The following is a 24,813-nucleotide window of genomic DNA, read 5'->3' on the forward strand; positions in this document are numbered from 1 at the left end:
AGCATGAAAATAAGAGTATATATATATATATATATAGTATCCAAATGCCTCTAGAATGTATGAGAAAATAGAACTTTGTTAAAATATTGTCAACTAAAGTTGAAGAATTGTAGTATAAACATAAAAACATAATACCACTGGTACTATACGCTTGATGTAATGTAATAGCTAAGTGTATGATTGATCCTAGGTGAGGCTGTCCGAAACCTATGAACAAATAACCAAGTAGGGCCTGACATGTTAAACTATACCCAGCTCTAATAGAGCTTATACCCTGTTGACGTTTGACCCGCAGATGTAGCAGTTAGTGAGGCCGCAGTGATTGTCCTAAATGGCTTCCGGGTAGGCTGTTATGTCACCTCTGGTTCAGTGGTGAAACCAAAAATATGTACGTCAGTTTGAGGATAGCGAGGGCGCTGGTTATAACCAGCGTCGCTCCCACAACTACAGGTCAACTGCATACTGACCTTAGGATTTATATTTAACATCCACAAACTGTGACTCATTGATGTCCTAGTATACTTTGTACGGTTCCATTGCTCAAGGCTTCGGGAAAAGAAATACGTGTACAGTAGCCATTATAGAGTTACCATGTGCCAGACATTATTACATTAGATAAAAGCCCAATGTAATGGCTGCTTAATTTCATCATTCCAAGGCGCTTCAAGCACGATGAATCCCAACAGTGTGATATTGTATGCAAACGTTATGATTCCCTGTGCTGTCAATAGCTCTTTAACAGCTGTGTGAAGTTAATGATCTTGAAAAACACTTCATTAGATGTAGTTCTTTGGCTTTGGATGTATGGCGGTTCATTGGCACATTGCGCTGTGAGTGCTGAGAATCCTGTTTTCTCCCACACTGCCACCACAGGCAGAATTTCTAGAGCTCAGCATTCATTTCCTTTAGTTGAAAACATAAATGTTAATCTTCTGGTTAAAGAAGAAAAAACATTGGGAGTAATGAGTGAAAATTGATCTTGGGGCAGAGGTTACCAGGGGTCTTATAAGCTTAGCAATTGATGGAAAGGTCCTGCTGAAAAACTTTTTAAAGTTTTTCACTAAAATCATGTTTATACAAAAGCCTCCAGTGTTTTCTATACTGTAAATATGTAAAGCTATCTGAATAATGCCTGTTATGGTGCAGAATGTATGAATGGGTGCCACATAGACTCCAGGGCCTAATTCTGCTTAAGTTTAGCAAAGACCACCATTTTGGTAGGAAATTGATGCCAAAAGAAGTCTTTAAAAGGAAAACATATATGTGATCTTTGGTCATAGGGTAGACATACACTAACGTCAGCATTATGACATTTTATGATGAACTTGAATATCATATGTTCATTTCACACATGTTGTCAAACTCATGTGATGAGATGCAGGTGGAACCGGGGCCGGATTAACGTAGGGCTGATGGAGCTGAAGCTTCAGGCTCCTACTTGAAAATAGGCCCAGTCAGGGCCAGACTGACTGGGCCTATGCGTGGCCGATGTGGGCCGCAGGCCGGCAGACCAGCATTCAAAGCTGCCGCCCGGCCGCAAAGTTCAAAGCAGCCGTTGTACGGCTGTAACACGGTCTTACAGCCACACGACGGCTGCTTTGAACTACGTGGCCAGGCTGCTGCTTTGAAGACGTGTTCCTCGTGACAAGGAGAGGATCTTCACGTCGGAGGAGAGCAGGAAAAAAGAAAAAAACTAAAATGTAATGGCATGGCAGTGGGGGCATCACATTAACCAATACAAAACGGGGGGGGCATCAACACACAAGGGAGGGGGTTGGCTGAGGCATCACATAAATCAATACACAAGGATGTGCGGGCATAAATGCACAAAGGGGGACAAAACACAAGGTTATGGGGGGCACATTAATCAATAGTAAAGGGAGCCTGTCTGGGGCATCAATACACAAGGGGCCAAAATAAGGGACAGTTAATGATAGAGCAGTGTAGAAAATACATTTTTATGCTTCAGTGTGGCAGAGCCTGACCTGATGTGTGTGTGTGAGTGTTTGGAGTCGGTGCGACAGAGCCTGTCCTGGTGTGTGTCTGGGTGCTGGTGTGGCAGAGCCTGTCCTGGTATGTGTGTCTGGGTGTCGGTGTGACAGAGCCTGTCCTGGTGTGTGTGTGTTTGGTAGGCAGTGTAGCAGAGCCTGTCTTGGTGTGTGTTTGGGTGTCAGTGTGGCAGAGCCTGTCCTGGTGTGTGTTTGGGTGTCAGTGAGTCAGAGCCTGTCCTGGTGTGTGTGTGTTTGGGTGTCGGTGTGGCAGAGCCTGTCCTGATGTGTGTGTGTGTGTGTTCGGTATTCTGTTATCGTAAAGGAACAATTTAATATAGTTTGAAAAAGAATAATTTATAGCTATTTGGATGGAAAATAGTGCGGCTCAGTAAGGGGTGTGGGGTGTGGGCACAAGAGCTCAACCACACAATACAATACATGGGGCTGCTTTTCATTCTCAGTCCGGCCTTGCCGCCAGGGCCGTCTTTAATGGAGGGAAAAAGGGTCAACTGCCCCTTGAGGAGCCGAGGAGTTAAGATTCGGTCTGTTCTGCCTCTTTTATTTATTTCCATAAAAAGTCCCACCAAAATCCTAAGCACCAGGCCCATGATGCTCTTACTCCGGCCGTGGGTGGAACAATAATAATGTTTCATACATCATCTGAACAGTTCCTTGTGTTATTAGATTGTACTTTCCACCTTCTTTCTTTAGGTCACATTAGTTATTACTAACCCTCTGATATTATGTGTTTTTAACCAATGCATTCTTTCTGCTGCAGGCATCGTTGCTGTTCTGTTTTGTGGCGTCACACAGGCTCATTACACCTACAACAATCTGTCAGAAGAGTCTAAACTGAGAACCAAGCAGGTAGGATTACAATTCTCCATAAATTGTAGCGACCCATGATAAAAACATATATGTGCCACCAAAGGGATTCTGTGTAGTGTCTATATCTTATTAAAGGCAAATTCCGGGTTATTACATTATGACCACTGACAGTTGAAGTGAATAACACGGATAATAGTATCATGGCACCTGTCAGTGGATGGGATATCTTAGGCAGCAAATTAAAATGTAATCCTCAAAGTTGATGTGTTAGAAGCAGGAAAGATTTGCAAACGTACAGATGTGAGCAACTTAGACAAGGGCCAAATTGTGAAGGCTAGATGCATGGGTCAGAGCATCTCCAAAACCGCAGGGAACACTCAGCCAACTACAGACCAGTAAATCTTATGTGAGCAGTTGGCAAATTAATTGAAGCCATGCTATAGGATTCTGAAATATCTGAAAGTAAATGGTTTGCATGATCAGAAACAGGACTGTTTACTACAGGAATATCCCCTTAACCCCTTAATGACAATTGCCGGTTCTGGCACGGCACGGAAAAACAAGTGGTTTACGACAAATGACGTGCCAGGACCGGCACGTCTTTAAACGGGTGCAGAAAGCGATCTACGTTCGCTTTCTACACCCAAACGGAGTTGCTGTAATGCCTCGACCTGTCTGGCCCCTCCCCGGGGGATCAGTTTAGACTCTTCTGACAGATTGTTGTAGGTGTAAACGGACGCCCGTTTTAAAAGCGTTTAGGAGGCGATCAACGATCACCTCCTAAACTTAAATGGTGTCGCTGGAATGCCTCGATCAGGAGACATCCAGCGACACCAAACACTTACCTCTTGATGGACTGTGACCACTCCGGAGAGCGGTCACAGCCGCAGCTGCCGGTGATCTTCGCCATCAGCAAGATGAAATAAAGATGAAAAAGTTCGCTACACTGTCTCCAGACCCTCTAGAGAACTCTGGCTCCACATGCAGGTTGAATACAGGTACTGCATTCAACCATGCAAGTCAATGGAGCCCAGCTTTCTAATCACAGTGTGATTAGTAAAAATAAATTAAAAAATAAAATAAAATTAATAATAATTAGAAAAAAATAGTAAAAAAACTGTTAAATGTAAAAATAATTTCCCTCTGATGTCAAGTTGAAAAAAAATGTAAAATTTTTTAAAAAGGCAAAAAAATATTAAAATATATATATAAAAAATATATTTTTGTGAGCAAGTCCTAAAATTAGCACATTAGCTTAAAACAATTCTCGCATGGAAAGAGTTAAAATACTGGCATATTAAATGCCCATGTCTACTTTGATGGGGTAAATTGAATTGGCCGGGTTCAACAAGGTCCCAATTAACACGGGGGGAAGGATGGCCACACATCTAATTTACAATTAGAAAAATGCACACATACCAAATGTGGCCTTTTAGTTCCCCCCAAAAATGACAAACCCATGCATGTGGGGTATTACTGCGCTCAAGGGATGTTGCTGAACACATATTGGGGTGTCGTGTGACAGCGGCATATACCAGGAGCTGTAAATTCATACAAAACATAGGTGTGTGGGGGAAAAATACACACAAAAGAATACTACTGCAAACTTTGAAAAAATTCTGGTGGTAAAATGTGTGCATGCAAAGAGTTAAAATACCAGCATTTAAAATACCCTGGTGTGTCTAGTTTTCAAAAATATATGGTTTTGTTGGGCATACTGAAATGGCCCGGCTCAAAGATGTACCAAATAGGACATGGGCAGTGGATCCCCAAATGCCAAAGTTCAACATTGAAAAATGCGCATGTCCCAAATGTGGCCCTTTTGCCCTCAAACAGCCAGGCAAAATCATTCATGTGAGGTATCGCTGTACTCAGGAGATGTTGCTAAACACATATTGGGGTGTTTTATGATAGTGACTTATACCAGAACCTGTTTATTCATACCTGAAGTAAAATGTGTGTGAAAAAACAAATGCAAAAAAAATTACTACCATAAAGTTTGACAAAGGCTGATGGTAGAATTAGTGCTTGGAAAGGGTTAAAATACTAGCATTTGGAATACCCTGGGCTGTCTAGTTTTCAAAAATATATGACTTGATGGGGTAAATTGCATTGGCCGGCTTCAAAGATACCCGAAATGGCACATGGGGGGAAGAATTACCAGATTTGGAAAAAATGGCTTTGAAATAGCAAAACGCTACCTGTACTTATTGCCCCATAATGTGTAGAAAAAAGCAAAAAAACATAAAAACATTGGGTATTTCTAAACTCAGGACAAATAGTAGAATCTATTTAGCAGGTTTTTTCATTACCTTTTATAGATGAGTAAAAGATTTTTCCACTAAAAGTTAGAAACAGTCATTTTTTCTAAATGTTTCACCATATTTTATACTTTTTTTAATAGTAAATAATATGATACAATCAAAACAATGTAATCTAAAGAAAGCCCTTCTTGTCCTGAAAAAAACAATATCTAATGTGTGTGGGTTCAGTAAACGGGAAAGAAGAAAATTACAGCTAAACACGAGCAGCGCAGAAATTTTAAAACGGCCATTGTCACGAAGGGTACAAAAAGTAAAATCAGCCTTTGTCACGAAGGGGTTAAACTAACTTAATTTATTTTATTGACTGGGTGACTAAGATAATAGCAGAGGTGTTGTTCATTAAGCCTATGTAGATATCGGTAAGGCATTCGACACTGTCTCCCATAGAAGACATACATAAAATGCAGTATTTGTCAAAATACTTGAATGGATAAGGCAATGCTTGCGTGACATGAGACGGTTGTAGTTAATGGTGTATATTCAGAAGAAGGACTTGTTATTATTGGGTTACCTCAAGTTTCAGGAAACATACATTTTAATATTTTTATTGGTGATATTACAGAAGGTCTTAATGATAAGGTGTGTCTTGTTACAGGTGATAGAAATGCCTGCAACAGGGCAGACCTTCCAGGTAGAATATGGCATAAATTAGAAAACTGGTCATGAGTGTAATGTAAAATAATGTACTTGGGATGTAAAAATCCCTGTTCTGTCAGAGACCATGGTTGAAGATATGAGCTAGTTTGAGGACAAGAGTAGATGAGATAAACTGGGTAAAAAGGCTATTTGTACAAGATGAGTGTAGATACAGAAACAACAAAGTTTGATGTTCATATGGATATAGTCACAATTTTAATGTTCCCACTATTGCATCTCCATGTCTCTGCAAGTGCATTACTCTCCATTAAGTGAAATATACCAAACGTTATTGCCTTTTGACGTAACCGAAAAATAGCAAGAAGGTGTGTAATAGGTATGTTCATTAAATGCATGGGCCCCTTTTGTTAAATTTACTATTATGAAATGATGTACTTTTCAGTTTTGGCTAAACACCATTTACATTGCAAGAATTTGTTAATGGCAAAAAAATCTAAAAATGTGATGTTTTCATGTAAACAAAAGGTTTTTATGTATTATTTTTAGTATATGTTGTCATATTCTTAGCGTGATCCTTCAATTTTGAAACAAAGAAGAAAGTCATTTAGCTAACAGGCTCTTTTTATATCACTCTATAGTGGGTAATGAACAAAGTGGTTGATATTTTAACTAAAGCATGCGTAATGACAAAAATGGAACACTTAATGTTTAATTTATACATTTACAGAAACAGTCTGTGGATACTTATGGTTTCATTTTAAACTGTTGCCTTTCCTTAGAAGTAATTGAAGTTAATGTTTGTGAGATTGGTTAAGTGTAAGATACCGTTGCCCTTGGGTTTTATTTTTTCTAGGTATCAGTTAATATTGCAGAAGGACTTCCATTGCTTTCTTCCTGACCTGCTTGTCATAGGTAAAGTCATCTCAGAAAGTTCTGCGAGTCTGTAGCTGTTTATTGGATGTTGTCACTTGACAATTCACATCAAATGATAAAATACCAACCGCGTATAAAATGACTAATCGCAAAATAGTTCTCATTAAATGCCAGCATTGTTTTTCTGTGTCATGAACATTTTAATATTAATACATTTAGGTAAAGAGAGGAAGGATACACTAAATCACGGAAAGTATATTCACTTAATTGGGACTTTGCTGATTACTCAGGTATTAGAGTTCGCTGACTTTTCTAAATGTTATGAAGGACAAAACCCAGTGAGCTTCTCCTGCAGGAATGACTAAGCTGGTCATGATGAACGCATATTTAAATCTATAAGATATATTATTTGTCTCTATGAACTAAGCAATATGAAGGGCTAACTCTGGTTGGCCTGCGGTTGATTACATGTGGCATCAGGAGATGCCAGGCTGTTATTAAGCAGTGCAGTGAAAGAAAAAACAATTTTCACATAAAAGGTGTAATAAATAAATAAAAAATACTTCCCCCGGAAGCACTGCGGCTGCCCAAAAAACACTCCTCAGGATGTATGGAAAAGCTTGTCAACAAACAATGGGGCGCATGTGCATAGGGGATAAAAAAAATAATAAAATAATAAACAATAAAATAAATAAAGAAACAACAATAGTGCAATATTGTTAAATGATACTCAGTGGTTTTTAATGTGAATATAACTCACAAACAAATTAAGTAAAATCTTTGAAGAGTATATAAAGAGAAAGAAAAAAAGAAATGCACTTACAAATAACTTTGGCACAACAGCAATGTTATGCAAACTCGCTCATTAAATAACAAAATTTTACAAATGATATCTGTAAATGTCCAACGATTCTGTAGTTCTTCTTAACACGTTTCGTCAATCAATCTATGGCTTCCTCGGGAGAATCAAATAGGAGCTGTGTATGCTTCCATGTGGTATCCGCTTTGATGTGTTTGAAGCTTCATGGTGCGTTGTTATGACATACGACGTCCAAGGAGAGGGGCTAAGTCGCATGATGATGATCGCGTGGAGACATTATGATATGAAATAAGTATAAATGGGGACATCCAAGAGATGTATATGTATAAATATAGAATTAAGATATACCTACTTATAGAGATGGGATAATATGTATAATATGTATTTTTTTCTCCCCCATTGTTTGTTGACTGTTATAAAGCAGTACACCTGCTATATTTTGTATTCTCCCCTATTTTAGTAATGCTGCAAAATCTGCTGGTGTTTTATACATTAAATCTAATGTTAAAAGGTGGAGCCAGCTAATGGGGTAAATGCAGGAATTGACCAGATAATACACTTGCATAGGCAGAACTAGGTAGGGAGTCAGCAGATCTAAGCCTCATTTCCCCGAACTATGAGACAAGAGTGCACCCCTGTCCAGAACCTGGGGATCTGAGGCAACATAGAAGAATTCCCAGGAAGGGATATAAAAAAGGTAAACATGTGTCTGCGTCCATTAAGGTTACCAGAGTTAAGGGGCATTCTCCTCTGAATGGGGAAAATGATTTTATGTTAATGCTTTACCATGGATAAAAGATTATTTGTTTGAAAGCTGTTGAAATGCATTTCGCTTTCCTCTGCAATAGAACATATGCTGTGCAGCGCTGCTACTTATAACTTCTTTTCATACTTTCAGAAATACTTTGACAAAATCAATGGCACAATAGACTTTGCTCTTCAGATCAGATTCTGGCTTTATTGTTATGGGATGAAAATGAGGTCCTGTTAAATTGTACTACTCTCAGTCCAAGTTAATAGACAAAAAATGCCCAATCTACTTTCCGGCACTCTTAGAATAGGATCCTTGGTGAAAGTCTGCATTGAAAGGCTGTTAAATAAGAGTTTCAAAGGATAAAGCCATTTTTGATATGTAATCATCCTAATTTAAAAGAGAAGCCACAGCACAGGACTGAAGACGGATAGGGTTTTTCAACTTATTGACCAAGGTCTGATTAAGGACGTCTTTAACTAGCCCTTTATTAACCTGTTCAGGTGTATATTGAAATTAACAGGTTGGTATAAAAACATTAAGCCTTTACAGTCCTCAGCAAGGTGTGTGCAATGCCATGCTTTTTCCTTGGCACAGGGATTATCACACTCTCGACAATAACCGGCCTTTGGAAGTAATACTATAGCCTGTATTAGACTTGTGCATTCGTCTTCGGGCGAACATGAAAACGAGCACGAAGAGGCCGTTTTTTTGTTCGTTCCGAAGGAACGTAGAACAGAATACAGTGCCGGCAAACCGTAGGCGAAGACGAAGACTCACAATCACGAAGAATCGAAGATTCTTCGTGATCGTCTTCGTTTTTGCCGCGCAACCGCCAAAATTTCAAACAGGAGTGAGCTGATCCTCGTCTGTCCAATCAGCTCACTCTTGTGACGTAACGCTAAGGGTCTCGTCCAATGCCTGTGCTGCTGTTTTTTGAATTCTGAAGGCGCCTTTATAAGACCAGAGCTTGCCTGAGAGATCCATTCATTTTTCGCTGTGACTGCTTTGGCAACACTGCTGTGCTGCATCCGAGCGTTACAGAGAGAGATTGTTCTGTTCTGTGTGAGACTGGTAAGCCTTAGCCTGCCATTTCTCACTGTGTACTTCATCCTCACTTCAGTGCTACTTAATTAATATATTTAATAATAATAATTTGATTAATTTAATTTTTTTTAAATTAATTTGTCATCAACTTTAGTGTAAGTGCTGTTGAGTTGACAGTGCACCCAGTGCCTCAGTGGCACTGGGGTGCCCTTGCCCTGGGCTGGCACTAGTGCCTATTGCCTGTCCTGCTTAAATAAATTAAATAGAATTTATAAATTACAATTTAATAGAATCTATAATTTAATAGTTCATTATAATATTATATATATATATATATATATATTTGTCAGTCATATATATATATATATATACTATAGTATACTAGTGTAGAGTGTACTGTAGACATTCATCTACTAGTGTCTAATTTAAAATCAGTAATATTAATTAATATAATTAATAATTGAATTCATTATAAAATTATATATATATTTGTCAGTTATAGTTAGTAATAGTATACTAGTGTAGAGTGTACTGTAGACATTCAGAACATCTACTAGTGTCTAATCTAAAATCAGTAATATCAATAATTCTCTAATTCTTTCTTATCTTAATAGTTAATTAAATTAGCTATAAATAAAAGTAATAATATTAATTAATTACTACTAGCGTATAGTTCAGCTAATCTTATTAGTACTGGTGCTGCAGCTCTATAGTTTGTGCTTTGTTTTAGCAACAGTAAGAGACCAAGTCAATTTTTCTTAATTAATCTTTCATTTTATTTCATTTGTTTTGCTCACCTCAGTCCATCAGTGAAGTGAACTTGTTGGGCTAGTGAGTGCAGCCGCATAAGTGCTGTTTTTTTTTTTGATCAGCAAGCAGTGACGTTAACTGTTTTGCAAAGATTTTCTCATTTATTTTACATTTTATTTCAATTTTATTAAAAGTACCCTTAGTGTTTTGCTCACCTCAGTCCATCAGTGAAGTGAACTTGTTGGGCTAGTGAGTGCAGCAAGCAGTGAAGATAACCGTTTTGCTGTGACATTTTATTTTATTTCTAATTCTTTTCAAGAAAAATTGACTGTGACGAGCTGTACTAAGCAAAGCTTCAAGCTACTAGCTGTAGTACTAAAATAATTCTAATCTTCTTTAATCTTAATATATAATATATTATAAATAATAATATTCTAATTCATAATCTATAATATAAGTAATTCTAATTCTAAATTCTAATTCATAATCTATATTCTTCTATCTATAATACATAATATATAAGTAAATTAGTTCTAATCTATTAATATTATATAACTTAATATTAATTAATAAATCATATACTGAATCTGATTTAACCTCACTTTAGCTTAGTGGGTTTGAGAGCGTCTGCCTAGAGGTAGACTTATAGTAAGGAAATATAGCTTTAGGCTAGCATAGTGGTAGGCTAAGCTCTTAGGCCCGTGTAAATTCAAATTAAAAATAAAATACTGCTAGTTATTAAATAGTTAATCTTGAGTTAATAATTTCAATAACTTTAGGATTTTGGCAGATTGCACACAGCACAGTGCAGTAGTGCATAGTTTTACTTTTTAAGCAGTAGCACTGAAGAGAACTTCCTCTAATTTTTTTGTCTTTAATTCGTTTTTCCTTTTTTTTATTTTTATTTTTTTATTTTTTTTTTTATAGTTTTTTAAACACTACACTACACTACACTACACTACACTACACACACAACACAAAATTTGAAATGGATCCTCCTTTTGGGACTAAGGAGGGACAAGCTCCATCTACCACCACCACCACCACCACCAGCACCACCACCAGCACCACCACCAGCTCTAAGATGCAGCCTTTGCGTCAGTCTAGTCGGCCAAGTAGGCCAAGCTCTCGCTTATCATTTGGGGAAGCATTGCTTGAAGGATCATCAAGTAAAGGAAAGGCACCAAAAGCAGGCAGTAGTAGTGCGGCTAGGCCCACAAGCTCTATGGTTTTTTACGGAAAGCCTAAAGCACCAGAAGCACGTTCAAAGTTAAAGGGTAGCACAAGTAGTACCAGCCCAGTGACTAAAAAGAAGTGCCTTTTGCCCCAAGCAGCATCTTCCCCATCCACCAGCAGCATGCAAGGTACCAAGCAGAGCCAAATTAGCAGCAAGACTCAGAGGGGTCCCAAACCAAAGCGATCTCATTCCTTTGTAGGGAAAACCACCACCACCACCACCCCCGCCTCTACCACCACTAGTGCTGCGCCTACTGTTCCCACTGGTACCGCCACGCCATGTCCTCCTAGTACCTCTAGCAAGCCACCAAGTCCTTACAAAATTTTTGTAAAGACAGTTAGAGAGAGGGCTACACATAGTGGAACTCCACCTAGCGAGGTAGCAGAGGAGCCTGAGACTGAGAGGCCAAGTGCAGAGTCTATTCTTCCTGCTCGCACTACTACTAGTCACGAGTCTCACGACGATATCAGTCTTAGCTCCAGCCTAGCAGGAATTCCATTCGATCTGGCTAATGAAGAGCTAGACTATGAGCCAGAGGAAGTAGAGGAGATGAGTGGTCAGGAATCAGATTCCTCAGGGAGCAGTGTCCAAATGACTAGTGCACAATTTTCCCCTGAGCCTCCACCTTCTCCGCTACGATCATCACCATCACCACCACCAGCAGCAGCAGCAAAACCTAGCAAATCTAAAGCAATTAGCAGTCCCACTATGGCCAGTACTGTTACCACCAGTCCCACCACCACTAGTTCTGCCTCTGTTCATCCACCCCGAGCAGTAAGAGCAGCACCCAAGGCACACTCCAAGGCTATGCGCGCCCCAATTTGGGAGCGCTTTGAAAATGTTGAAGAAGGGCGCTATGGAAAGTGCAAACATTGTGGGAAGCTAATAAGCAGAGGGAAAGTGTCTGGCCATTTTACCAGTGCTAGCATGAAGCATCACCTCAGCACTCAACACAACGCTGTGCTATTGGGGAAAGATGCAGAGGTAAAACTTAGTGCAGGCAGCATAGCTGGTGGCCGTGGAAAAACCCCAACAGCTTCTTCTTCTGAGCCAATAGCAGCAGCAGCAGCAGCAGCAGCAACTAGTGCTGGCAGCCAGAGACCAAGGCAGGTTGGAGCACTGCATGCCCAGCCCACCCTGGAAGAATTTGGGACATTCCACTCCAAGAGAACGATGCCCAAACAGCAGGCCAATAAAGTAACGCGACTTATTGGTCAGTTCATTGCTGTTGGAGGGGCATCCTTCTCCATGATTGAAGGGGAGCCTTTCAAACAATTGATGGCGGCTGTGGCTCCACAATACACAGTTCCGTCACGTTCCACTTTCAGCAGGAACATTGTCCCCTCGCTGTATCGGTCCTGTGTTGCAGCAGTGAAAGAGGAGCTTTCCAAGGCTGCTGGTCAGTGTGTTCATTTCACTACAGATTTGTGGAGTGCACCTAGCGCCCAGCATGCCTTTCTTTCTTTGACAGCACACTGGTGGCAGCCCGGTGTGTCTAAGGAAGTTGCTGCAGCAGGCTACCGATCATTCCTTCTCCATGCAGAAGTGATGGATGAAAAGCACACTTCCCAAAATATTCTGCATGCGATTAGGAAAATGTTTAGCCTTTGGGTGGGAGCAGAGGCGGGCACCAATGTTGAAGTTGGTTTTGTGGTAACTGACGGAGGTGCCAATATGGTGAAAGCGCTGCGAGATGGTCATATTGTTGGTGTGCGCTGTGCAGCCCACATCATCCATCTTGTAGTGAAGGCAGCAATGTCAGAAGGAACTAATGTGGCAGCAGTAGTTCTGTCCCGCTGCAGAAAGATCGCTGGGCACTTTCACCATAGTGTTAAGGCTAGCCAACTTTTGAGGGAAGAGCAAGAGAGGTCAGGTCTTCCCGTACACTGCCTACGTCAGGATGTCAGTACACGGTGGAACTCCACGTTAGACATGCTAGAGAGGATTTTGGAGCAGCAGAGGGCAATCCATAATCTTGCCTCAGAGCACAATATTGGGATTACCTCTCCATTGAATAGGGAGGATTGGACAGTGATCGCCCAGCTAGTGGCAGTCCTTAAACCATTCAGGGATGCCACAGAAAATTTAAGCTCAAACACTGCCAGTCTGGCCCAGGTAATCCCAGTGTTCTCCCATCTAGGCAGCAAGATGGATGTGTTCCTTGGAAACCGTGAGGCTGTTCAAGGTGGCACTCTACATCCTGACGTAGCAGCCATAGTCAGGAAGCTGAAGGATCTGCTAAAAGTACACCTTCGCAAGCGAATGGAAGAGAGTCCCGAAATGATGCTAGCGTGCCTTTGTGATCCAAGAATTAAGGGAAAGCTAGCTTTGAAATTCAATGTTCTCAGTAGCTACCGGGAGCAATTGGTCAACAAGGTGCGTGACTGGCAGCGTAAAATGGGAATGCTGTCCGAGGAGGGTGAGGTGCAGGAGGAGGAAGAGATGATGTGGTCTGCTACCCCTAGCAGCAGCATCAGCAGCAGTGCCACAAGCAGCACAACACAGCTGAGTGGAGCAGCTGCGTTTTGGGAAGAGGCACTTGGCAGTATAGTTGGACCATCTGACAGAGCTAGCAGCAGAAAGGAGAGTAGTGCTGCTGAAATGGTCAAACTTTACCTCTGTGAAGTTCCTTCTGCTCCTAATGTTGATCCTCTTAGCTACTGGGATGAAAAGAAGAGTGTGTGGCCTGCACTCTCATGGGTTGCGCAGCAGCTTCTATCATGTCCGCCAACCACTGTTCAAAGTGAGCGCGTGTTTTCTATGACTGGAAACATACTGAGTCCACAGCGCTCACGCATGGCACCTCATCTGATGGAGCAGATTGCCTTTCTTAAATTCAATCTGCCCAAATTGGGTTACCCAGCTCTTAGCTTGGAAAGTTAAATTTTTTCTCTCTAATGTTTAAGGTAGTTTCTCCCCCTGGTTGCACGTGCTGCGGTGTGGCAATGCCTGCTACCTCCGCTGGTGTAGCCAATTTACGCTAGGGCCTAGTGTCTGAGCTCTGTAAGTCCGCTCCCAAACGCCTAGGACTGACAGTCTTTGGATGCTTTGCCCTGGGGTGAAACAGGTGAGTGGGTCGTCAATTGCCCACTCATTCACCTTTTTCCGTTTCCAACGCTGCTGCTGGTGGTGGTGCCAGTATCTTTTGCCAGTTCGCTTCCTGGCTAGAGTCATGCCCAAAATGTCCCTAGTGGTAAGGGCAGTTTCTCCCCTCTGGCTGCGTCTGTTTGCGGTGTGGCAACGCCTGCTACCTCCGCCGGAGTGGCCAGCTTACGCTAGGGCCTTGTGTCTGAGCTCTGGAAGTCTGCTGCCAAACGTCTAAGACTGACAGTGTTTGGGTGCTTTGCCCTGGGGTGAAACAGGTGAGCGGGTCGCCAATTGCCCTCTCATTCGCCTTTCCAATTTTTCAATGCTGCTGGTGGTGGTGGTGGTGGTGGTGGTGCCAGCATCTCTTCTCTGCCAGTTCGCTTCCTGGCTAGAGTCATGCCCAAAATGTCCCTAATTGTAAGGGCAGTTTCTCCCCCCTGGCTGCCTCTGTCTGCGGTGTGGCAACGCCTGCTACCTCCGCCGGAGTGGCCAGCTTACGCTAGGGCCTTGTGTCTGAGCTCTGGAAGTCTGCTGCCAAACGTCTAAGACTGACAGTGTTTGGGTGCTTTGCCCTGGGGTGAAACAGGTGAGTGGGTCGCCAATTGCCCACTCATTCGCCTTTTCAATGCTGCTGCTGGTGGTGGTGCCAGCATCTCTTCTCTGCCAGTTCGCTTCCTGGCTAGAGTCATGCCCAAAATGTCCCTAATGGTAAGGGCAGTTTCTCCCCCCTGGCTGCCTCTGTTTGCGGTGTGGCAACGCCTGCTACCTCCGCCGGAGTGGCCAGCTTACGCTAGGGCCTTGTGTCTGAGCTCTGGAAGTCTGCTGCCAAACGTCTAAGACTGACAGTGTTTGGGTGCTTTGCCCTGGGGTGAAACAGGTGAGCGGGTCGCCAATTGCCCACTCATTTGCCTTTCCCATTTCCTTTTCCATTTCATTATTTTCCTTCTGATACACAACCAACCAAACATAACACACACAATAACACATATAACACATATAACACACAGTGACATCACACATAACACACATACACACACACTTACAATGCACAAAACACAAGGACCTTTTCCTTGTTATTTGCCCTGGCCTTCACTCACTAATAGCATTACATTAACACTATAACTCACACTTCACCCTATAACATTTTTCCATCCACATACCTGCCAACAGACCCAACTTTTTCAGGGACAGTCCTGCTTTTTTCCAGTCCTGTCCCATCTAATTTAGCTAAACTAGGTATGCAAAATGCAAATACACATAGGTAGTTATAGCTCGGTAGGTAACGCTACTATAAACATTTAATAAATATAATCAAGTACTAAATAATAAATCTAACTTTAAAATACATTTAAATAAACCCCTATTTTTTTTTAAAAAAAAACATTAAAATTAAATTATTATTATTTAGACATAATCCATCTTTAACCAAACCAGTGCACTGCTACTAATCTTAAACATAACCGTACATTAACCCTAAGCTATTTTTTAGTTCTTGTCCAACATTTTTCCATCAGCATACCTGCCAACACACCCAAGATTTTGGTGGACAGTCCTGCTATTTTCCAGTCCTGTCCAATAAGTAAGTTGGGTTGTTGCAAAGTATGCCATTGTAAATAGGTAGCAAATGTTAGGCATGTAAAGTGGTCCAAAATCAATTTAAAAATGTAAAATATTCCCTATTCTTTTATTAAACATCTATGGACAGTACACCTCGGTATGTGTGTGCAACTCTATTGGTCGTTTCGGCAGGGGGCTCGCCTGCCATCAACGAATGAAGTGCATTCTGCAGTTCTGCAATTCACTCGTTGATGCCAGACCAGCCCCCTGCCGAAACGACCAATAGAGCTGCACACACGTACCTTCACGGCAGCTGCTGCTGCTGTGATGTGTTATTAACCCCGTATTAACCCCTGCTAGGCAACCAGGAGGAAAACGAAGATTAAACGAGCACGAAGAATGTCCGCGAATATTCGCCCGAAGAGAAGACAGGAACGGGCGAATATTCGCGGAATACGAAGATTTTTTTTTCCCCGAAGACGAGCACGAAGACGAACACGAAGAGCCCCCTGGTGCCCAAGTCTAGCCTGTATACTGTAGCCTCCAGCATGGGATCTCATGCCACTAGGCATGATATGACCGAGCCTTCATTGGACATTAACAGCTGTTTCAGGGCCCCTCTCTTAGTGACCTCATACCATTTTATTACCATCTCAACTTCCAAAAAGCAGCCAGAAACCCCTCCCCCCCCCCCCGCATTGCTTCCCCCAGCCTGTCCGTTTATTATTTATTCTGTAAAACAGATACTCAGGACTTTGCAATGAATAATAGTTTAGGCAGATTAAATCATGTTTCATTATTAATATATTTTTTTAAATGTTTTTAACGATTTAATTTGTAGAACTTGTTCCTAATATAACTTGCACAATAATGTGTCTCATTGCGAATGTGGTAACAGGTCTGCGTTAATTAAACATGTTTATAGAAAGTTTTGAGTGCCTTCTGATATACAGAGAGGCTTTTCAAAACTGAAGACTTGAGGTCATCTCAAATTTAGCGAGGCTCTGTAATTAATCATCTGCCCATATTAGCATCTGCCAAAAAGAAAATCTTTTAGCTGCAATCATAGATTAGATATGTGTCAGTAAAATAATTGATTTTAGGCTTCTAATAATAATCATACGCTATGGGTAGTGCCAACGCCCTCATCTTGATTTTTAGATCGGCTTTTCTTCTTGTTTAATGCATTTAATCCCATTATTTGGTCTTTACACCATCTCTTAAAATTTGTTTCTTAAAGTGATCCAGTTACATAATAGAGTATTCAACAGAAAATGTGACGTCATTCAGCAGTTAAAGTTCTTTAAACTATGTACCTTGAAACACGTAATCTTAAACCATAGCTGAGAAAGCATGGCGTTGTTATTGTTGGTGTCACTTAACTCAAGCAGGATAGGGTTGATTAGGGTTGTAAGATCATCACTATAAAAGCAGTAATGGTCCTAAGAGCACCAAGCAACGCTTAGGTTTTTTGTACACTGTTCCTGGGAAATTAAAGGTAAAGTACTAAGTACTGGATGTATCTTTATCAAAATTACTGATCATGACACATTCCCACAGGACTTTAGCAGCACAAAAAACCTTTTTTTGCAGACATGCAGAGGTCGAATAATAGCAGCATGGGCTTTCTCGTGTAGATGATTTTCACAATAAACTTTTTGATTGTCTGGATGTACTGGAACCCATATATGAATATAGTAATATGATTTAAATATAATTATAACAATAAGTTATAATATAAATTATATATACTGTATTGGCTCGATTATAGGCCGCACATGATTATAGGCTGCACCCTTTAAGTTTGAGGCTATTTTAACCCCTTCACGACAAAGTCCGTACATGTACGGGGTCACGATGCACTGCATTGGTGACAAAGCGCGTACATGTATGTGCTGCTGTTTAATACCTTCATTGCCGCGATCAGCACTCTGCCTCCAGAAAAGCCTTATGCCACCCATACAACAACCTACCTCCCCCCCCCCCCGACTTACCAGTGCTTCTGACTCCCTGGTGTCTGGTGGGGGGAGCGGGTGTTCTGTCGGAACGTCAATGAGCACCGGAAGGTCATGTGACGCCGGTGCTGGGTCATAGAAGCTACAGCGGAAGTACAAGTAGTAGCGGGGGTTGTCTGTGTTCATCGAGCGGACGTTCGCCGGCTGGCAGAGAAGAGAATTCCCCGCAGCGCTGGGGAATGCTTATAATTAAATGCGATGCTTATAATTGAGCAAATACAGTATATATAATATAATATAAAAACAACCATATATATATAAGAGCAAGATTCCTTTCAGTCATTGTCAGTGTCTGAATCATTTCTACTAATATATGTGTGTGTGTAAAGTAAAGAGGGTATGTATATTTGCCATGCAATAACTCTGGAAAGCAACGCATTAGTATTCTGCATTATTGTAGATGCAGGCTGAGTGATCGCTGGGCTCCCAAAGGCTCCCAGTCCTTCCTCACATCTGCTTTCCTCCCTTTACCCATTTTTGCTAGTTTTAATACCTCTTTTTGACCAGGGCTCTTTTTACTTTGTTTTGTCATCCCCTTAAGGCGTACACTACTCCCTGCCAGCTTACCTATTTTCTAGGTGTGGGAGAGATCTTATCCCTATTAGCTTAGTCAGGGCAAGCTGTGCGACCGCCCCAGGGGCGCCATGGCAGCAGGGGCCCCAGACGGCCGTCCTATCATGAAGGCTAGGGCAGCGCTGAGGCAGATGCACGGTGTGCACGGCACCCAGGCGGCAGGGAGCGGAGGTTAGAGAGGGGCACCGAGCGGGCGCTCATAAAAAAAGTTTTCAGCAACCACTCGGCGCCCCTCTGTCTCCAACACTTCCTGCCACTACCCGCCTCGGCGCTGCCCTGACTGCAGTGGTGGGAGCGCTTAATGCTGAGTGTCCGAATATGACGTCAAATCCCGGGGCTCAGCAGTGAAGCCGCGGCAGAGCAGCAAGACAAAGGCCTTGCACTCCTTACACGGTCTATACATACAAAGCTGTTTTTTTTTGTGGTGTTCTGTTGATCTATACCTGCTATGTTATGTTTCCATACATTATTTATGTATACCTGAAAACATATGGTTTGTATGTCTCATTCAGGGTACCTATACATGCATGTGCTGTTTATATTTGTTGTTTATTCGATCATTATCTGAACTACAGGGAGGAAGGAAAAGAGGTGTGGCTTAGTGAAAGAGGGGACAAAGGGACTCTGGGGATGATTACGGGGGATCAATGTCACAGTAGGGTCAGAAGGAAGGAAGACTGCACTGACTTTCACAGTCTTCCCCTAATCTGCAGTCAGTGTGGCAAATATTTTTTTTGGTGTGGTAACGGAGGAAGTGATTGCATGCTAGGGAGCGTGGATCGGGGCCGAAGGAAATGCTTGCCTTCAATATTTAAAAAAATGTGTTTGTTACAAAGATTAGCATTTTCTCCCCATAAGTTTAATGTACATTATTGTTACCAGTGTTTCCAGTTATATATTATTGTACTTGTTTGCACTTGCACATAAAAAATCCCTAATTAAAACTAGTTGTTTGTTACAAGATTTTTTTCCTTTCTTTTTCGTGGGACGCCAGAGGAGTAGTCCACACAGGGCGCCTGAACACCTAAAGCCAGCCCTGGGCTTAGTTTCAAAGACATAAATAACAGTGCCTACGTTTCAATAACATTTATATACTAACAGACCATCACCCTGGGGGCTTTCCACATTGCCCCCTACCTAGGTGCCACTGCATCTCTTTCAACCTCTAGAGTTATCCCACTATAGAGGCAGATTTGACTAAAGAAGTAAGACTTAAAGCCCTAAATGTCTCTTATGGAGATTTACTTTTTTACAGTTGTTGGGTTAATTTAGTAAAAAAAAAATGTATCTGCTTCCAATTATGTAATACTGTGCCAGATGAACAGAAATGAGCAAAAAAACATTAATGGATTTCCAGCATTTTGTATATCCTAAACTAAGTGCACATCTCATAGGCTAGCTAAGTAATACAATATTCAGAGCAAATTTTGGAAAGACAGCTGTGTCTAAATACTAATGTTTGCATATTAAAAACTGAATTAATATGCATGTTAAAGATTTAGGTTTTAATGCAATCTAAATTATTTTAAAGTAAGGAAATAGACTGTAAACATGGAAATTGGGACAGCTTCTATGCAAATGCCATATGGCCAACCAACGTGTTCTACTTTACCTCAAAGGAAAGTTCAATTCTGGTGCTCCCAATGCATTCTTCCCTGCGTCTGGATTAAGGATTGAAGCAAGTGACGCCTTGTAATCTAATAGACATGCCCATTTAAAGTGAAGGGACTTTTGAATTTACTGAGATTGAAAGGATGATGGAACCATTTTTTAACATTGGTTAAAAAATTATGTACTGTATATGTTTAAAGACATTGCATTGGATTTTCTGCAGCTCTATGTGGCATCTCTATGTGGTGGCATCACGTCTTTTGTATTGGCCAGGATATTAAATGCCCTAAAACTGTAGGGTCTGTAGAAAAAAATCAGATTCTAACCTGGCCAGCTCACATTTTCCATAATCTCACAATGTTGCACTGTTTCAGCTTCCCTTTTCCACTCTTTTTACGTTGCGTTGGCGCTCTGTGTTCTTTTCCTACTGTGCATGATGTTTTCTGGGTACCCACCTGCAACATTAGATATTTTTGTAAATCATGAAGCAGTGGGGGACTGAACTAAGCAAGGGGGGGCAGGCATTAGATAGAAAGGCATATGAAAAAACAGGACTCAACCTATAAAGTATAATAAGGAGTAATACGCGTTCTCTTAACAGTATTTCTGTTACAGCTCGTATTACGGCAACTGCTTTTACAATTTCCATCCTGAGCGATTATACCATCATTTCTTTTGGGCTAAAAGCTATACCATCCTTCAGAGCCTTTTCCTTCAGGATATCTAATAAATTGCTCTTTACTAAATCCAAAGGTCAGTGCTCCCTGCTGATTCTTCTAGATCTCTTTATTATAGAAAAAGTGGGCCATCTTCTTTTGCTTACAAAATGACCCACTTTTTTTTACAAATAAGAATCAGATGAGGTTTTGGCACCACTGGAAAATTCAAAAAGTTTTCTAAACGAAAACTGATAAGATAATATCGCTACCGATAATCACTGTTGTTTTGTTCCTGCACTTCTGTAATTATATGTGATATTATGTGTTTTATTTGTGATGTGTTCAGTAGAGCTGATCTATCTGGCATGTCTGAGTTTTAAGCTTTCTGCATCACAAGGCATAAGCTTCATTCCTGTCTTTTTTTTTTTTTTTTTTTTTACCATTACATGCTAATCAGAGTCAATAATTTTAATCTAATCACTTCTAATTTGCCTAGAAGACTGTAGATAGCCTCGTTAGTTTGAATATGAATGATAGCTGTGGTGAGCTACAATTTACAATATTTCCTCCTTACTGGGAGGTTCATTTATTTTCATTTGTATTTTTTCTCTGCCTTGTTTATTTGATTTTTATAACAATAGGGACTTTAATCTCTTAAATATTTCTCTGACTAGCAAAATAAAACATTCTGTTTTAATAAAAAGAGAGAATGATGTGTAAAGTGACATGTAAGATTAGGAAGAAGTGATTTCACATAGAAATTCCCACATAAACACTCCAAAATCTTGTGGAAAACTTTTCCACATTGTACTTATTATACAATGTCATAAAAGTTCCTGTTGGTGTGATGTGATATTTTGTCTTTATAGCTGAAACTAAGAAATGTATGTGAGAGGGTTCTGCAGAATCCCCTCTATGCATTTGCAAAAGAGGCACCATAAAAATTCCAAGAGACCATGCAGCTGGCTGGAGTGTCCCTTTAACACCATGTAAAATGTATATGTATCTTCTCCACTTGGTGTATTCTTTCATTCGCAATTACTTAAAAAATCTGTAAGATGCAAAAGCAAAATGAAAAATAAATACACACTGTTCGCCAGTGATCGTAAAAGGAATGATATACACACATCCCAATTATAGCTACTACTAGATTTTTATTCTCATTTGTATTGCGTTATAAAAGACACTGGGTTCAGCAAGTGATCTCTGAAGTTAGGTCCAAAGTACAAAGCATCTTTTTCAGTGCATTAGTGTATATATACCACAATATTTCACAATACTGTAAAAGCTTTGAAACCAGTGTTTAATGCACGTGCCTGATTTAAAATTCAATTATTAAAAAAATATTTTATGTGAATGTCCTGTTTTTTGGCACTTGTGTTAACCTTCCCTCTAAGTGTCCCGAAGAAGGAAAGAAGTAGTTATGTTAGCTTTTACAGAGCTTGATACCACATGATGTTTCTTAACAATAAAAGGCAGAAGAATGGCAGTCTTTGTGCAAGGCTCTGTTACAATTCTTGGGTTAATTATACAGTTGGGCCACATGGTGTTCCTAGAGAGACATTCTTCATTACATATTACTGATTATCTGCAGTCTTAGAATTAAAATGTTAGATACTGTTGGCCTTCTGCCAACTAACCTCTCCAACTGTAATGTTAATCTATTTTATTATAATCAAAGTAGATAAAGGAAATGTATTAACTAGTTTCATTATGTGTTTGTTACCATTCTTCTTTTGAACGTGGGAGATTGTTTTTTATTTTCCATTGTGTGGTTATTGGTGTATGTATGAAAAAATAGTACTTGTTTTTTTTACCATGCTTTGATCATTGTATAAATATCTTACTATGATTTGCATTTTCCTAACATAAGATGAAATTAAAGCTCTTGTTCATAAGCAATTATCTCCCTACATGCAAGTCAGTCTAATTTGGTCTCCCACATAAACATCTCCCACCTTTACAATGCATCAGGAATGCTACTGCAAGGCTTATCCTCCTAACATGTCCCCCTATTAAAACCCCTGTCCTCCCCAGTCTCTTCACTGGCTGTATGTGGATTTAGTTTTAAATTCTGACCTATAGAACTCCTTGTAGCAGTTCATCTGACTACATCTCCATCCCTGCTGAGTCCCTCTACTCATCTGTTCACCTGCTTGATATGTACCTCTCATACTCATATACAAGACTTCTCATGGGCTACCACTGTCCTTTGGAATGTCCCAGTTAATCAGAATTTCCTCTTGTCTTTAGTCTGTCAAAAACATCTATAGGGAAGTCTATCAACTGACAGGTTAGTTCCCCTTCTCCCACCTACCACTACCGCACCTTTCCTAGTTTCATGACCTTACCCTCTTAATTTTCGGTTAGTCTGTACCTAAATCTACTAATATTACGTATTACCAATGTCTAAATTGTAGAACGATACAGAATAATACCAAACTGTTCCCACAAAGTTGCATGCATAGCATTGTCCAAAATGTCTTGGTATGTCCCCTTCAGCATACCAAGACATCTTAAACAATGCTATGCTCCAACATTGTGGGAACAGTTTGGGGTAGGCCCTTTTCTATTCCAGCGTGACTGTGCCCCAGTGCAAAAAGCGAGGTCCTTAAAGACATGGTTGGATGAGTTTTTTGTGTGGAAGAACTTGACTGGCCCTCACAGAGCCCTGACCTCAGCACCATCTAACACCTTTGGGAATAACTGCAGTGGAGATTGTGAGCCAGGCCTTCTCATCCAACATCAGTGCCTGACTTCACAAACGCTCTACTGGATGAATAAACACACATGAATTTCACTATTATTAGTTTTATTATTATAAATCAATGCCGTGAAGCATTTTGGTAAGATTCAAAGCCATTCTATCTACAGAAACAATTTTGCCTGGAAATGAACAAAGTTGAAACTGTATTTATTCAAATAACAGAGAGAAAGGTAATTAAGAATTTGAATATTTTGCAGGTGCTAAGAGATTTACATTCTTTGTTATAACACAGTATCTGTCAAATGAGGTCTTATTCAGCTTGGTTGATTATATTTAAATAGCTCCAGGAAATATAACCTAAACATTGGTATAGTGTTCATACTGATATAAAGAAATAATATGTATTCTTGGCTACGTTGGAGAAAATCATGTCATCCAATTCCCTTCTAGTAACTGGAGATTAAGGTAAGGAACTGAATCCAAGACAGAAGTTTATTAATTTATGAAGGAGGGACACCTTTCCAAAGGTAGCCTACTTGACCCCCACTGACAAAGCTGTAGGGAAAGGCAGCACGATATGCTCCTAACAAGTGTATCCTATCATCATATGAGTGGTGAATAATTTGGTATTGTCCTTGATTATTTTCTCAGAAATGTATTTTCAGAAAGGACAATAGCGCAGTGGGACTTGGCTTAGAATCTGTGTTTGGTAGTAGACTGTTTCTATTTAGCTTCATATGACCGCACTATTACCCTAAGTTTTAATTTAGTATGAGTTATTATGTTTGCTTTATTATTAACGATGGTCACCATTGGTTTATTAACAATTAAAGCTGCATTCAAAGTTGGGGGCTACCTGTCCCTGTAATAATTGGTACATGGAGAAATCACACTGTGGGTTAGAAAAATAATCAACACGACCGTCAGCAGTGAACATATGTGCTTCAGTGAGAGATGTTTGGTGCGATAGCACACTCAACAACAGCTGCAATTAATTGTCTAAATTCCATGTAACTTGTAACTGCCCACACATCTGATCAGGAACCCTTAGTTGGATCATGTACATTGATTACCATTTAATATACTTTCTATACCTTTTATTTATAGAAATTATTTTAATACTTCTCAAAATATGTACGTTAAAGTTCTTCTTATGCTATAGAAGTCAGCCATGCATCTCTTGTTATAAAAACAGTCTAAGGTAATTTCGGCCTATTACATATTTGTCATTGTGCAGCATTCACAAGCGTGATATTACATTTTTCTATGTGCTGCTAGAGGTGCGGGGAGGTACTTGACAGTTTATGCGGCGAAGTACGTGACAACATGATTGCAACATTAGATGAACATAAAAACTTGTATACACAACTCTTATCAGACATGTCT

General features: G+C 40.4%; 1 protein-coding gene across 1 annotated transcript in view; it reads left to right on the plus strand.

Moving 5' to 3' along the window:
- LOC149300270 (sodium/hydrogen exchanger 9-like) overlaps positions 1-24,813 on the plus strand; it is a 261,467-nt gene that overhangs the window by 104,836 nt on the left and 131,818 nt on the right. Inside the window, exon 9 of the mRNA XM_089485270.1 lies at positions 2,770-2,858. Coding sequence (XP_089341396.1) covers positions 2,770-2,858 — 89 coding nt within the window. The remainder of the gene's footprint in view (positions 1-2,769; positions 2,859-24,813) is intronic.

The sequence above is a fragment of the Sceloporus occidentalis genome, unplaced genomic scaffold (genome assembly GCF_023333645.1).
Source record: "Sceloporus occidentalis isolate IW3139 unplaced genomic scaffold, rSceOcc1.0.p SCAF_25, whole genome shotgun sequence".
Lineage (NCBI taxonomy): Eukaryota > Metazoa > Chordata > Lepidosauria > Squamata > Phrynosomatidae > Sceloporus > Sceloporus occidentalis.